Source organism: Meleagris gallopavo, chromosome 11 (genome assembly GCF_905368555.1).
Source record: "Meleagris gallopavo chromosome 11, MGAL_WU_HG_1.1, whole genome shotgun sequence".
In the NCBI taxonomy this organism is placed as follows: Eukaryota; Metazoa; Chordata; class Aves; order Galliformes; family Phasianidae; genus Meleagris; species Meleagris gallopavo.
In genome coordinates, this window is record NC_139414.1 from 12,207,130 (window position 1) to 12,221,349 (window position 14,220).

General features: G+C 45.9%; 1 protein-coding gene across 2 annotated transcripts; it reads left to right on the forward strand.

Moving 5' to 3' along the window:
* Positions 1-819: 819 nt before the first annotated feature.
* Positions 820-12,473, forward strand: LSG1 (large 60S subunit nuclear export GTPase 1). Of its 2 annotated transcripts, none has more exons than XM_085233106.1 (14): positions 820-1,172; positions 1,247-1,364; positions 1,563-1,651; positions 2,809-2,895; positions 3,827-3,913; positions 5,411-5,471; positions 5,990-6,166; positions 7,180-7,605; positions 7,884-7,985; positions 8,767-8,910; positions 9,221-9,344; positions 9,789-9,868; positions 10,457-10,630; positions 11,950-12,473. In XM_085233106.1, exons 1-14 carry the CDS (start codon positions 835-837, stop codon positions 12,127-12,129), a joined length of 2,187 nt encoding a protein of 728 aa, XP_085089232.1. In that variant the 5' UTR covers positions 820-834; the 3' UTR covers positions 12,130-12,473. The 2 variants fall into 2 exon arrangements, with proteins under 2 accessions (XP_085089232.1, XP_085089231.1); XM_085233105.1 differs by having other exon boundaries at positions 1,017-1,172; positions 1,531-1,651.
* Positions 12,474-14,220: the final 1,747 nt, after the last annotated feature.

Consider the following 14,220-nt stretch of genomic DNA (forward strand, 5'->3'; position numbering starts at 1 on the left):
GGCAGTGGGGGACGGGGTGCAAACCCTCCCCATGTCTTTGGGGATGATCATGGGGCTACCGTCCTCCCGCTGCAGCCGAGGGGCAGAGTGGCCTCCGGGCAGCGTCCTCTGCCCGACGTTCAGCGGGCTGCAGTGGGGAGCTGCAGCCACCCTACCAGCTTCCTGCCCGCAGCAACACACAGCTGTGTGGTTGGCCTTCACGCACTGCACCAGGCAGGAGGGCGATTGTCTCTGCGGCTGTAGAATAAGTGCAGTCTAAACAACTCACCCGAAGGCTGCAGCTGGGCCACTGGCATCCCGGGGCCCAGCCTGCAGCACACAGCTCCCTGCGGTGCTGCTGCTGCTCCAGAGAGGAGCGAGCCCGTTCCCGAAGGCTCCCTGAGCGCTGTGACCCCAGGCGTTGGGCAGATGCACATCGTGTGGTTCCTCTGCCGACACCAGGCCTCTCTGTCCCAGCTGTCTCTGGACCGGCTGGGTGAGGCTCCCACCCCGCCGCAGTGCTCAGGCTGGGATGCAGCTGAGGACAAGGGGGGCTGGCAGATGCAGCCTTGCACAGAGCGGAATTGTCCTTGTGTCACTGGGGGGGTTGGTGTCATATCTGCTCGTGGGGCTGGGGCTGGTGACACCGCTGAAAGGAGCGTTGTGAAACTGCATGAATAATGAATGGCCGTCACATGAATGTTTCGGACACAGTCCTGAGCTCTCCCAGGGTTGCCTGGGAGCAAAATGGAGGAGAAGCTGTCCAGAAAGAACAATGTTCCCTTGAGGCAAAACGCGCTGGTGTCACCGCGTTTGCAAACGACCTGCTGCTGCTGAACGACTCCCGGGATTTGCATGAAGAACCCGAACAGCGGTTTCGCTCCGGGGCAGAGCGGCCGGCAGGGCGGCCAGGCGCGAGCAGAAGCGAACTTCTCGAGGCGGAGCGCCGCGCACACCGCCGGGCTCAGAGTCTCCGCGCCCCCCGGCGGAGGTGCGAGGTCGCCCGGAACCTCAGCGCCCGGAACGCGGCTCCGAGGCGGCGGGGAGCGGCGGAGCGCTGCGGGCGGGGCGCAGGAAGCGGGGCGGCCGCGCTTCCGGTTCCATTGGGCCGCATGGGCAGGAAGCGGGGCTCGGGGTTGGGCCGCTCTCTGCAGCGGCATCGCGGCTCGGAGCGGCGCGGGGCCGCGTCATGGGTACGGACCGGGGTGCGGGGGGGAGTCGGGGAGAGCCGGGATTCACGGGGTAACGGTGGCGTCTGTCTCGGCAGCTGCACGCCAGCGAGGTGGTGGGCGAGAGCGGCCCGGAGCGGCGCTCGGCGGTGGAGCAGAGTCCGCTGGAGGAGTTCCTGGCCACGGCGGAGCTCGCCGGCACTCGCTTCGTGGCCGGTGAGGGGCTCGGGAGCCCGGGAGGTGGCCGGGGAGGGGAGCGGGGCTGGGCGCGGGGTGGGCCGTGGGGTCCGGAGCCGGAGAAGGGTCAGAAGGGGCGGGAGTGGCGGCGGCGGGCGGCTGGCTCGGGGTGACGCTGCCATGGTCTCTCCCACCGGCTACGCAGAGCGCCTGAACATCCAGTTTGTGTCTGCCCAGAGCCGCACTGGCCTGCTCACGGCCCAGGAGGCCCAGCACGTCCGGCAGCTGCATGAGGAGAACCGGCAGTTCCTGCGCATCCCTCGGAGGTGGGTCCTGCAGGGTTGGGCCAACACTATGCTGTGCGGTAGGCTGAGCTGAAGGCCTGGGGATGGCACGTTGTTTCACCTGTACTGTGAAGTTATTGCCTCACCTACACGAACCTGCTGTAAGTGGCAGTGCAAATGCTGCCAATCCCAGCACATCTGCCCTGATTGGATGTGTTTACAGCTCAAAGCCTGGCACTGCTGGAGGTGCAGGCTGTTCCCACCTAGCAAACCTTTCCAGAGCTCTTGCAGTCCAGAATGCCCACTGTATCCTGGACTGCATCAAAAGAATTGTGGCCAGCAGGTCAAGGGAGGTTCTGCCCTTCTGTTCTGTGCTGGTGAAACCTCACCTGGAGTACTGTGTCCAGATGTGGAGTCTTCAGTGTAGGAAATAACATGAACCTGTTGGAGGGCATCCACAGAGAAAAGAGCCACAAAAATGATCCAGAGGATGGAACACTTCCCTGCGAGGACAGGCTGAGAGAGCTGGGGCTGTGCAGCCTGGTGAAGAGAAGACTACGGGGAGACCTGAGAGTGGCCTTTCAGTATCTGGAGGGGGGCTGTAAGAAGGAAGAGGATAGACTTCAGCAGGGTCTGTTGTGAATAGGACAAGGGATAATAGTCGCAAAATAGGGGTGAAAAGATTTATGCTGGGTGTAAGAAAAAGTTTTTTTGTGTTAAGGTTAGTGAAGTACTGGCCCAGGTTGCCTAGAGAGGTGGTGGTGCCCCATCCCTGGAGACACTCAAGGTCAGGCTGGATGGGGCTCTGAGCACCTATGGAGATGTAGGTGTCCTTGTTCATTGCAGGGGGTTGGAGTAGGTGACCTTCAGAAGTCACTTCCAACTCAGATGATTCTATGATTCTCTCTGTGTGGTGGACCCTAATTAAACCCTGCAAATGTTAGCTGCAAAAACCAGTCTTGTGAGGTCTGTTGTGTGTGGGACAGCAGCCTGTTGTGTGAGCTGGTGGGATTTAGAGCGAAGAAAGAAATGGAGGAGTACTTGAAGCTGCAGAAAAGAGGTGTGTGCATGTGTGAACTGCAGCCATGTCAGTGTAGGTGAGTGTGTGGTACCTGTATTCTTCATGAATGTGTATTGCAGTAATGTATGTAGTATAACTGCTAAAAGTGACCATTCACTCCAAAATGTGCTTGTTGCAGGCCATATTGGGATAGGACAACCAGTTCTGAAGACTTGAAGCAAGCTGAGAGAGAGAGCTTTCTTGAGTGGAGGCGACAGCTTGCCCAGTGAGTATGCTGCTTGTGCCTGTGGCAAACGAGCTGGCTGGAATCTGAGATACAGGCAGAGGTGGATTGTGTTTATCCTTGCTAGACTTCTAAAAATTACTTATTCTCAGTGGTATTCTGCACTTATTCTTGAAGTCTGGACATCCCAGCCACAGTTCAGGCACGTCTTTATCATGAGTTCTGTGTAGTTCTCTTCTGTATGCACGTTCTTGTACTGAGTATAGCCAAGATTCTTGTAGTGCCTACCCATAGGCACTGCTTCCTGTTTTCCAGATTCTGTTATCTGGTTTGTTAAAATGCTTCATTAAACTTTGTCCCTGTGATTCCCTGATGTTCACAATGGAGCGTTCTGCTCTTGCCTGCAGAGTGAAGAACATCTTGTTTAAGAGCAGCAGTGCTGCCCTGAATTTCTATAGCATGGTGCTGCCAGCCCTGTCTAGAGCAGATTGTGCTGCTCCCATGCTGCCTTGGCTGGCTTGGCAGGTTAGGTTGTGTTACTGCATGCACACAATGAATCCACTTTACCCTGAGCAAAGTCACTCATGCTCTAGTAACAGTGAGTTAAAGATTGCATAGGCCAGTTTCAAGTACTGTCCCAAAATACATTATTTTCACAAAGGTGAAACTTGGTGGCTCTGAGATTTCACAAGTGTTCTTTTTGCATGTTTTTGTGCTTTCCATAGTTTACTGCTTCTCCCTTCTTACAGTCTGGAGCCATTGTGTACCTGTTGAACCAGTGTTCTGCTAACAGAAATAGTACCCACTGCTTGAGTCTGATTATTATCGCTCTCTCTGCAGCTAAAGCTTCCTGGGTCTAAGGAGGAATTGGTGTTGTGCTCTTTGCCTGCCATAACACAAGAAATATGTCATAAGACATAAGACATAATACATAGGATAAGAAATATGATGTCTTTTCTCTGTTTTGCCATAGCCTTGAGGAAGAAAAAAAGTTAATTCTAACCCCATTTGAAAGAAATCTGGAATTTTGGCGTCAGCTTTGGAGAGTCATTGAAAGAAGGTAAAAAAAATATATATATATAAATTATTTGCTTTTTAAAATTATTGTGTATTGTTCTTTTTTTTCCCCCCTGAATTGAAGCCTTTGAATCAAATATCAAGTGTCTGAGCACAGGAAATGCAATTACAGTAAGTAATATTTCATTGTCAGCTCTGAAGTGATTTTGCTTTGAAGTGATCAAAAGTTGATGGCAGGAGGAGCAGCTGATTGTAGTGCGTGTTGGGTCTCAGCATGGCAACTCTGCAGTCTGTTTGTTGTGAGTCTCTGAGGGTTATTCAGATGCTGCTGCCCTTGGCCTCTTCCGGTAACCACGTGGGAAGCATCTTTTGAGGATGTTTCTTTGAGGTCTCTTGCCAAGATTAACCCTTGCCCCCCCCCCCCTCAACCACACAGCTAAATCCCGACTCCCAGGGCCGAGAGACAAGGAAGAACAACTAAGTAGCATTTGGAAAGAAAGAGCCTTTTGCTCTTTGGCTTCTTGTCATGCAGAGAAGTTGCAACAGTGCACAAAAGAGAACAGCCTGTCATCACAGAAATAGCTTTGTTTGCTCTGCAGAGCTGGAATACAATAGGAGTGCTATCTCCTAAGTTAATCTGATGGAGGCATTTAATTTCACTAGTAATTAAGTTTGAGAGCATCTCTTCTGATTTTCTTAAAATTGAAAAATACTTCAGCAGTGAGGTCATGATGTGCTTATTCTTTCACAGAAGTGGCTTTGTACTGGGTTCCACTGGGGCTCTAAGTGTGTGAGAGCTGGGTTGAGAGCATCTGCTGCAGTGTATCACCGTGTGCACTGTGAGTGTGTATTGTGAGGTGGCTGCAGTGTGTTGTTAATGCCTTTCTGCTCATATTGTGTCTTTTTGTTTAGGGTAGGGTGAGTATGTATGCTGTCTTAAAACTTAGTGGGGGGGAAAGTCTTCCAATCCCTTACCTTGCTGGCTAAATATGATTGCTTGTCAGCCTTTTCTTGTCACCCAGCTGTGTGATTGAACAATTTTCTGTATCCTATCAGAGTACCTAGTGCCAGCTTTCTTTCAGTCTCTCTTCAGTACTCCTTTGTACCCATGTAACTTATTTGATGACTCCCTTGGGGTTGGAGGGATTGTTTTATTTTTTTTATCCAACTGCATAGTGATTAGTGACTTAATTCCTCCATTCAACCAGCTGTGTTCTGAAGCTGTCCTGAGATAACAGAAATGAGCAAGAAGAATCATGAGGCAAATAGAGTCGGCGTACTTGCTTTCCCTTTGCTTACAAGGGGAACTGGCTGAGTGAGACAAGCAGTGTACAGCAATATTGGCTAGTAGCATAAACATCCTTTTGGGGCATGTGGAATGCTAAGATGCTTTCTTATTTCAGTAAAGGTACTTAATAGGTTAATGCAATTCAAATAAGTGAAATTCATAACAAAGTCTGAAAAGCGAGTAAAGCATTATTTCTTTCTTTGTGACAGTATAAGGAGCAGTATTTCACAGTGTTCTTTTCATTTTTTTTAGTGATATTGTTGTCCAGATTGTGGATGCTAGAAACCCCCTTCTGTTTAGATGCCAAGATCTGGTAAGTAAACCATCTTCGTGATCGTTTTCATTTTTATTTCTGAGAGCTTATGCGTGTGATTTATTTTTTGTATACGTTAAGCCATGTAACATGATGGAATGAGCACTGAGATGGAATAAAAACGGTAGTTATCTTTGTAATGTAAAAAGGATTAAAAATTATTGAAGGGACAACTTTGTAATGAAAATCTGTACAATACCACATCGCTGCAATATAAGATTGCTCAAACAACTGCTCTTAGGAATCCCTGCTTGATGTTCTGGCTAATGTCTTGCCACCAGTCTAAGCAGACAAGATGTTCGTGCTTGTGGCCAGGAACAGCATGTATTGAGTAGTTGAGTGCTTCAATATTGTGCTTGTAGCTGTCTGCACAACACCAGATCCATCTAGCCCAAGAGAGACAGTAAACCTAACTACACTCACATGGAGCTGGATGGTGTAACTTTCCTGCTGCTTTTCTATTACCCTGGGTGAGGAGTTGAAACCTTGGTGAGAGCTTATTTTTCCCTTTTCTCCAGGAAAGTTATGTTAAGGAAGTCAGCAATGACAAGGAGAACATGATCCTGATAAACAAAGCAGATTTGCTGAGTGAAGAGCAGCGGGCTGCCTGGGCGCAGTTCTTTGAGAAGGAGGGTGTTAAAGTGGTGTTCTGGTCGGCGTTGGCAGAGAGCAGGCGGCTCTCTGGAGAAGTAAAGGTGGGTGACCAGTTCAAACTGGGCGTGTGCTGGCTGCCACCAGTAACTTGTTTTGCAGTTACATCTCTGGTATATCTAAGCTCCTCTCTAGGAAAGGCACGTCTCAAGGTAGGATTTCTCTCATAAGCTGTGTGGCTATAAAACAGCATTTTAATAATTGATTTGGGGGCAAAAGTGGGGAGGGTAAAATGGAGAATGAACTGGTGCACCTTTTAGTCATCGTAACCGTCATGAAATGGCTCGAGTTGGAAGAGATCATAAAGATCACCTAGTTACACCCCTGCCATGGGCTGGCTACCCCCCTCCAGCTCAGGCTGCCCAGAGCTCTGTTCATCCTGGTCTTGAATGCCTGCAGCGATGGAGCATCCACAACCCCTCTGGGAGGCAGTGTCAGAGCCTCATCACTTCTGAATAAAAAAGTTCCTCCTAATATCTAATCTAAATCTTTTAATCTTTCTAGTTTAAAGGTCAAAATACTATTGTTATGGAGAACTCTTGATTTTTAAATGTGAATTACTTGCAGGGAAAAAATATAAAGGATTGGACTGAGAATAAGGCATCTTGAAAATTTTTTTTTGAAATATTTAGATCTGAAACAAAATGTTTTTGTGTTTAGAATATTTTGAAAATATTCTTTATTCTAATGCCTGGAGCATTTGATAATTTTCAAAAAAACATTTTCTGGGCTCTGCTGCTGTTGTATGTAAAGATACAGCATGAGCAACAAGCAGACACAACACAGTTGTGCTCCTGAGAATGGAGATCTCTGATAACTTCACAACAATGCTAACAGTACCCCTTGGAATATTTTTTTCAGTCTCCTAAAATGAACTGGTTGTTGGTACGTCCTTCTTCAGTCCCCTAAATCCCCTAGTGCAACATTAAGAGTTAACTGCTAGTCCTTGGGATCTGAATGACAAAAAGATGATTGACTTACACTGCAGCAAGTGCAGTAAACAGCTGCACTCTGTGTGCAGTATTTAACTTTCACCTATGAAATACTGTTTACACAGGAACTGGATGCTGACAGTGTAGCAGATGACCTGAGTGATTCTGAGGAGGAAAGTTCCAGTCAAGAAGAAGATGTCACTGCAGAAGATAGTGCAGAAAGCATATCCACAGGCAGTGCTTTGCAAAGTGAAAACCAGTGTTTGCTTTTTGACGATGACAGTAGTGATGAATATGAAGACTGTGAAGATGATGAAGAGGATAACTGGCAAACCTGTTCTGAAGATGAAGGTGGGGACAAAGTAAATGCTATTGCCCCAAAGTGCATGGAAAGCACAACTGATATTGTTGCAGTGCAGCATGTAGTGCAAGAGCAGAACAGGAATGTCAAGAACTTTAGCCATCTGGTACAGAGAAATGAGCTACTGGAGATATTCAAAACCCTGCACAGTGGACCAAGGGTGAAGGATGGGGAAGTAAATGTTGGACTGGTGAGTTGGGACTCGTGCTTAAAGTGGGACTGGCTAAATCTAAGTTTTTAAATCCATACAACTTTCAAGGGGAGCAGTCATGCTGTAGCCTGTCTCCATGTAAAAGTGAAAAACTAGCAAGTGCAAATCACTAAGGGTTTTGTGGAAAGATTAATTCTGGAGTTGCTGGAATGCAGTATTCCACACTGCTTGCCTATATTTTCAGTACTTATTAAAATGCTTTTGTGTCAGAGCACGATCCTGCCTAGTATCACTGTTATCCTTCACTTGTCATCTAGGTGGGTTACCCTAATGTTGGCAAAAGTTCAACAATCAACACAATTCTTGGAGATAAGAAGGTGTCGGTGTCTGCAACACCAGGCCACACGAAGCACTTCCAGGTACTGCTGACAAAGAGCTTTGCTGTATTTGTTTAGTTCTATGGTAGAAGAGAACATCATAATGAAATATTAATTACCACATGAACTTACTGAGAACTCTTTTTGCCAGTCTGATCTCTGCCCAGCAGAGTTTAGGTTAGGGAGGGTGGTCTCAATTTATATCATTTTGCAACTTCAGGCCTTGTTTCCAAACTCTTGCTATGCTTTGAGAGTGTCTCAAGAGAGCAGCTGTGCCATGGAGATATTTTCCACGTCTTATTTAGGTAGCTTAACCTCCTAAAACTAAATGCGCCTGTAAGTAGCTGAATGTCAAGCTTCAAACCATCCCTTCTTGTCCTTTCTTACTGCTGTGAGCATGCTGAGTTATGCTGCCTTCTTCATATTAACCAAGCACATAATTTTGAATTGGCAGCTCCAGTGATATAGTAGACATTGTGACATTTGTACTTCTGCAGTCTGCCACCGATGTCAAAATGTCCAACACAGTTAAAGATTTCTGGATTGCTTTCTCCTCTGACAGTGGCCCATCAGACTGGAGAGCTGGAGATCTGTCTACCCAGATTTGGGCACCTTGTTTAGGAACCTTGGAAGTGCTGCTGTGTTCTGCATAGGATTTTCTTAATTCACTGGCTGGGGCCAGCAGGGCAGACGTCTGTGTTAGTAAAGTTTCTGCTTATTCTCATTTGCATCTCTGTTTCATGAGTGCATTTGATCTCTTGTTCCTTTTTCCTCCATGGACACTGACTTGCCTTGGTGAACTCATTGCTTATTTGTTGTGTAGACTCTGTATGTGGAGCCTGGCCTGTGCCTCTGTGATTGCCCTGGTCTGGTGATGCCATCGTTCGTCTCCACCAAAGCAGAGATGATTTGTTCTGGAATTCTGCCTATAGACCAGATGAGGGATCATGTTCCACCCATTTCTTTAATATCCTTTGCATGAGGTTTGTGTGAATGGCTGCAAGAGGATCTGGAATATGGGATGTAGCATGTTACAGCCCTTTTAGGCGTATGTGTGCTTATGCATTGAGAGCAGTGGGGGTGTATGTTGTGTAAAACAGCCCTGCTGTGTTTGTCTTTTGTTGTCTCATTTTAAGTTTATCCTTTTATCAGACTTGCATTGCTTTTCTGGTTTGCAACAAGATCCCAAACAATTTTTAACCTGTGCTCTTAAGTGACATGGGCAGAGATTACTTTTGTAGCTGAAAATCACGAGGTGGTTTCCTTCACTAGTTTATGTTTGCCAGCATATCCCACGAAACATTTTGGAAGCGACCTATGGAATAAGTATCATCAGGCCAAGGGAAGATGAGGATCCAGATCGAAAACCAACAGCTGAAGAGCTTCTAACAGCATATGGATGTGAGTGATGATCCCTTTAAAACCTATCTCCTGTACTATGTGCGTGGTCCTGAAAAACAGCCTTAGAAGATTTTAATGTCAGGTTTGTTATGCATTGAGCTTCCCAAAAGGACTTACCCTCCTCCCACAAAGAGCCTCTCTTAACAGCTAGTTTCATGTGTTATAATGGTGCTTTGCCAATTTCATCCAACAGATGTAGTGATTGTGTTGCATTGGTTCATGAAACGTCCTGCCAGTCTGCAGTACGATGCTGTATCCTTCAAATTGTTCTTTGGTACTCTATTGTTTTAGATACTTCCCATCAGCTGCATCTCGAATTAGATTGAAGAATGCAGTGAAGGCTTATCTCCCTTGTCTGATTCTTTGATGCAGTTAATCTTCTCTGGGCCTAAAAAAAAAATGATGAAATAGCAGGTTCCCTAGTGGCATTTTTCTGTCTTACAGATATGAGAGGCTTTATGACAGCCCATGGACAGCCAGACCAACCGAGATCAGCTCGATATGTGCTAAAAGACTATGTCAGTGTAAGTTCTTACTACGTTTGGGTTTTCTTTCCTGCTGGGAGGTGAACTGAAACTTTTACTGGAGCGTGAAGGATCACAATAAAATGAATTCCATTCCTTTGGATAAAATTGATGTACATCAAAATATGCTTTAAATCAGGCCATTTTTATGTTCTAAATAAATGGAATCATCATCTTTTTAAAGCAGATAGAATCTTTTCAGGAAATGGAACCATTTTGTTTATTTGAGTCAGTATTTTTATATCAGAGGACTGCTATTCTGAGTGTTGTAGTACTGCATGCTTTTATAGCACCTGTCAGCAACTTATTGTTGAGTATTTTTTAATAGGATCCTGCAGTACTCCTCAGAGAATCCTGTACTGTATTGTCTGAACTGGGTTTTGTAGCTGCAACAGCTGAAGGTCATGCTTTGGATTACAATGATGCTTTAACTTAAAACTTGAGCCAGAAGATGCCTGGGAAAAGAGACCAGACAGTCTGCCAGCACAAGTCCCCTGAAGTTCCAGGGCCCTTCTTAGCTGTGGAGTTGTTCTCTTTCTTCTATAGGTCTCTGATTTTTTTGTTAACTCTGTACCATTATTTCCACAGGGGAAGCTGTTATACTGCCATCCACCTCCTGGCATTGACCCAGATGGTTTTCAGCACCAGCATGAAAGGTGTCCAGGGAGCAGAACTGTCCAAGCCAGTGGACCAGAGAAGCCTACAAAGAATACCAAAGCAAAACAAATTGAAAATGTGGTGGACAAATCATTTTTCCACCAGGTAAACCTGGGGGGGGATTTTTTAGGAGTTATTACAGTAGCATTGATATGTCACAGATACTGGAAAAACATGGCTTTGAGAGCAAAGGCTTACTGAGTTAAGTTGATGCTCTTTCATACTATGCACATAACTTCTACCCAATATCTCTTTGTTCTTTTTATTATCTCGTAAATCACTAGGAATGTCGCAGGTGACTGAAAGATAGCTAATGAGGTACACAAAAGTTTGTTTTAAAAGGGCAGCAGGGTTGCCCTTGTTGTTATGGGCCTAACATCAATCTTGAGCAAACGAGAAGGACAAAGAAAGGACGCAGTAACCAACAATGTGGTTTCGGACAATCTGGTCCTCCAAGCTAACTTTACTTTCTTGAGATCCCTTATTTAGGGGACATAATAGGCTTCTTTAAGGCAAATTGACTTAGTACTATGTGGTTGTTTTGATTCAGAACCTGAGATCGGATGAAAAGAATAGAACATGGAATCTGACTTAAAATCTAGATAAGAAATCTGAAAGTGAGGTGGGAGACGGAAATTTCTCTGGTGTGCTTCTTGTTAGGTCCCACAGGGGTCCATTTTGCCCCTACATTACTGAAAAGAATTATTAATGACTTGGCATTAAATGTCAAATCCATAACTGATGAAGTCTGCATACCTAAAAGATCAGAGTGGAGTGTTTAGCAGTGATGAGGATGTATCAGACAGTGTGATCCGTTCTGCTTATTAGCTGGGTATGAACAGTGTTTGTTGCAGCACAGCTAATGATAGTCATGCATTTTGAAACCAAGAACTTAAGACTTTTTTCAAAGACAGCTTTTCAGAAGGCTGTGACCTGAAAAGAATTTTTAGGATTACCAGACTCTTCCTCTGTCTGGCCAAAGTGCTGGCACGTCTGGCTGTGAGCCCCAGCAGTGCTACCCACACTACAGACTTGAGCAAGTTATTTTAGTCTCTGGCTTTCACAGACGCCAGATTTGTTTGTAAAGACAATGTGTTGTGTGCAAAGCAGGGGCTGTGAGAATCGATCTTAGCGCCGTAGCTCATGTCTGTTGGAGCTCTGTGTCTGCTAAACATTCCACCTCTGCTCGTGGTGCTGAGCACTGAGGACCTGGCTCAGTGAGGCACGGCTGCAGGCAGAACTGGAAAGCACTGGCAGACTTCACTCAGCCGCGTGACTTGACCTTTCCTGCAGCTCTGGAGCTGGGGACTGAGCAAGTCTTGTAGGGTTTGAGCTCGCCTGTGTCTGGTTTTATTAATGTATCACAGATCCTCGTGATTGCATATCTTCTCATCAGTCACTGGTGACTGTGTCCCCCCTTCCAGGAGAACGTTCGTGCTCTGATGAAAGGCGTCCGGGCTACGATGGGATACCGGCCTGGCAGTGGCCTTGTGTCTGTGCCTGCACACAATGCTGGGAGTGTGGTAGGAAAGCCCTGGAAAAAACACGGCAACAGGAACAAGAAGGAGAAAGTTCGCAGGATCACTAAGCATCTGGAGAATTAGCCATGGCCCCAGTACCCTGCCTTGCCAGGGCAGGCTCATCACTGTCCTGCAGGCGTGGACTATGGGAAGAATTTTAAGTGGGCATCACTAGCTCACTTTTGGAACTCTGCGCTGTGGGTTGGCCTGGGCAGGGGATAAGAATGGGTTCTGATACTTTGGAGCTCATCTTTTCTGAGAGAAAAAAATTGGGCCTGGCCACTTGTATTACTTGGAAGCCAGCCCAGGCATTTGGGCACTGCTGAGATGTCCTTTCAACGGAAGCAGATGGAGCTGTGCAGGAGTGTTTTTTCCTTAAGCAAGCCCTGTAAAACTGACTAAAATCTTTATAAACCATTGAATCTTAATGAGTGATGTTTGTTACCTTCTGAGATGGTATTGCTCATCTCCTGGTTTGTTTGTTTGTTTTTTTAAAGCTTGCTTGTTGATTTGACAGGACACTTGAGTGTGCTGAAAAATTACTTCAAAGATTTTTATTGCCATCTTCCTTTTCTACTCAGCCCTATTTTATGTAGTCCTACTGTGAAACCAGCCTTTCCTTCACACTGAGCTGGCATCAGTTGTTTTTGTGATTTCCTGTTGGTAATTTAAAACACTCTTTTCCATGTGGCTGTCAAAAAATATGCTGGTGCTCATTTATCCTAAAACATGGTGAGGATTTTACTTTGCATATTGTTGTGTATATTGTCTTGCTGCCTGTTGTTATACATTATCTGATCTCAGAAGTATAATTAACAGCAGATTTCAGCATGTACTTTAGTATTTGATGCTAAAAAGATTCTGCTTACTTGGGGTTGGACTTAAGCAGGACATATTCCTTGTTTTCCCTGCTGAGAAAATATTTGTGTATGTGGTCAGTGCTTTTCATTCCTCCTACAGCACGGAGTAATGATAGGACTGGAAAGGCTCACAAAGTCAATTTGGGCTTTGCTTTTAGGTGGTGGAGCACAGTAACAGATGTGGATGCTGGTCTCTGATACTAAAAAAGGGAATGCTGTCTTGTAATTTTTTCCTTCGCCTTAAGCACGGATGGAGATACAAAAGCAGTTGCTGAGTAGAGCCACAGCAGATGTGAGTCATGAAACCAAACTGCTTTTGCCTTTGTGACCCTTTGTGCGCTGGTCCTCTGTAACTGATTTCACTGCACTGTATGTGCAAAGGATCCCGATAGCAGAGCTCTCACCTTGGCTCCTGCTTTCCCTCGAGTCTCTGCATTCAAGTTCTTAATTACATAATTTGAAGGGAAGATACTTCCCTGCCAGCCATAATTACACTGAACAAATACAGTTGATGGTATTTTAAGTCAATGTCCCATAAAGGACATTGGATTCTCAGAAGACATTATTATGTCTGGCTGTTCTGGAGAACATTTTTGCCTTTCATTCCTGAAGAGAATGTGCCTCAGCTAAATTGGTCTCCTACCAGACTTTCCCACCCTTGTAGGAGTGGGTTGTGCTTTTGTGGCCAGTGCTATTCCAGGGACCTAGTTGCCTGGAAATGCCCCTTTCTTTTTGCCTTATCTTAAGCTATTACTTGTCATATTTATCCATCATGCTAACGTTGGAGCACCCTTCATATTTTTTTCTGTTCCACTTCTCTCTTGTCAAATCATTTTGAAATCTTAGCTCACGCTGCATGTACTTGGAGTTCCTATTGCATTGTCAGCAAGATACACTTAGGTCTCTGTGAGCTTCCCTGCTGGATGAGCCATCCCAAATCTTGTTGAATGACTGACATCCAAAGCAGCAGGCCCTGAGAAATTCTGCTTTTTGCTCACAGAAACCTTTTGCTGCAGAAGCTGCTGAGCCACTTGTGGTGTTTGCATGAGTGAATGGAGGACAGCATAAATCTGAGCCAGCAGTGTTTGCTGAAGTGTATTACATGCAGACAGCTTGCTGTGCTAAAAGGCTTTTACTTCAATAGAGGAAGGATCATAAACAAGAGTTCTGGACCCAAAAGCTTGTTAATGTTTTATGCTGCTATTGAGCAGTGGGCAAACTAAATAATAGGCAAGGACTGTGGCTCAGTTAGTGCTTTAATGCTTTCCTGTGGTGGTTTGGTCTGTTGATGAGCCACATCTGCCCTGCCTTACCC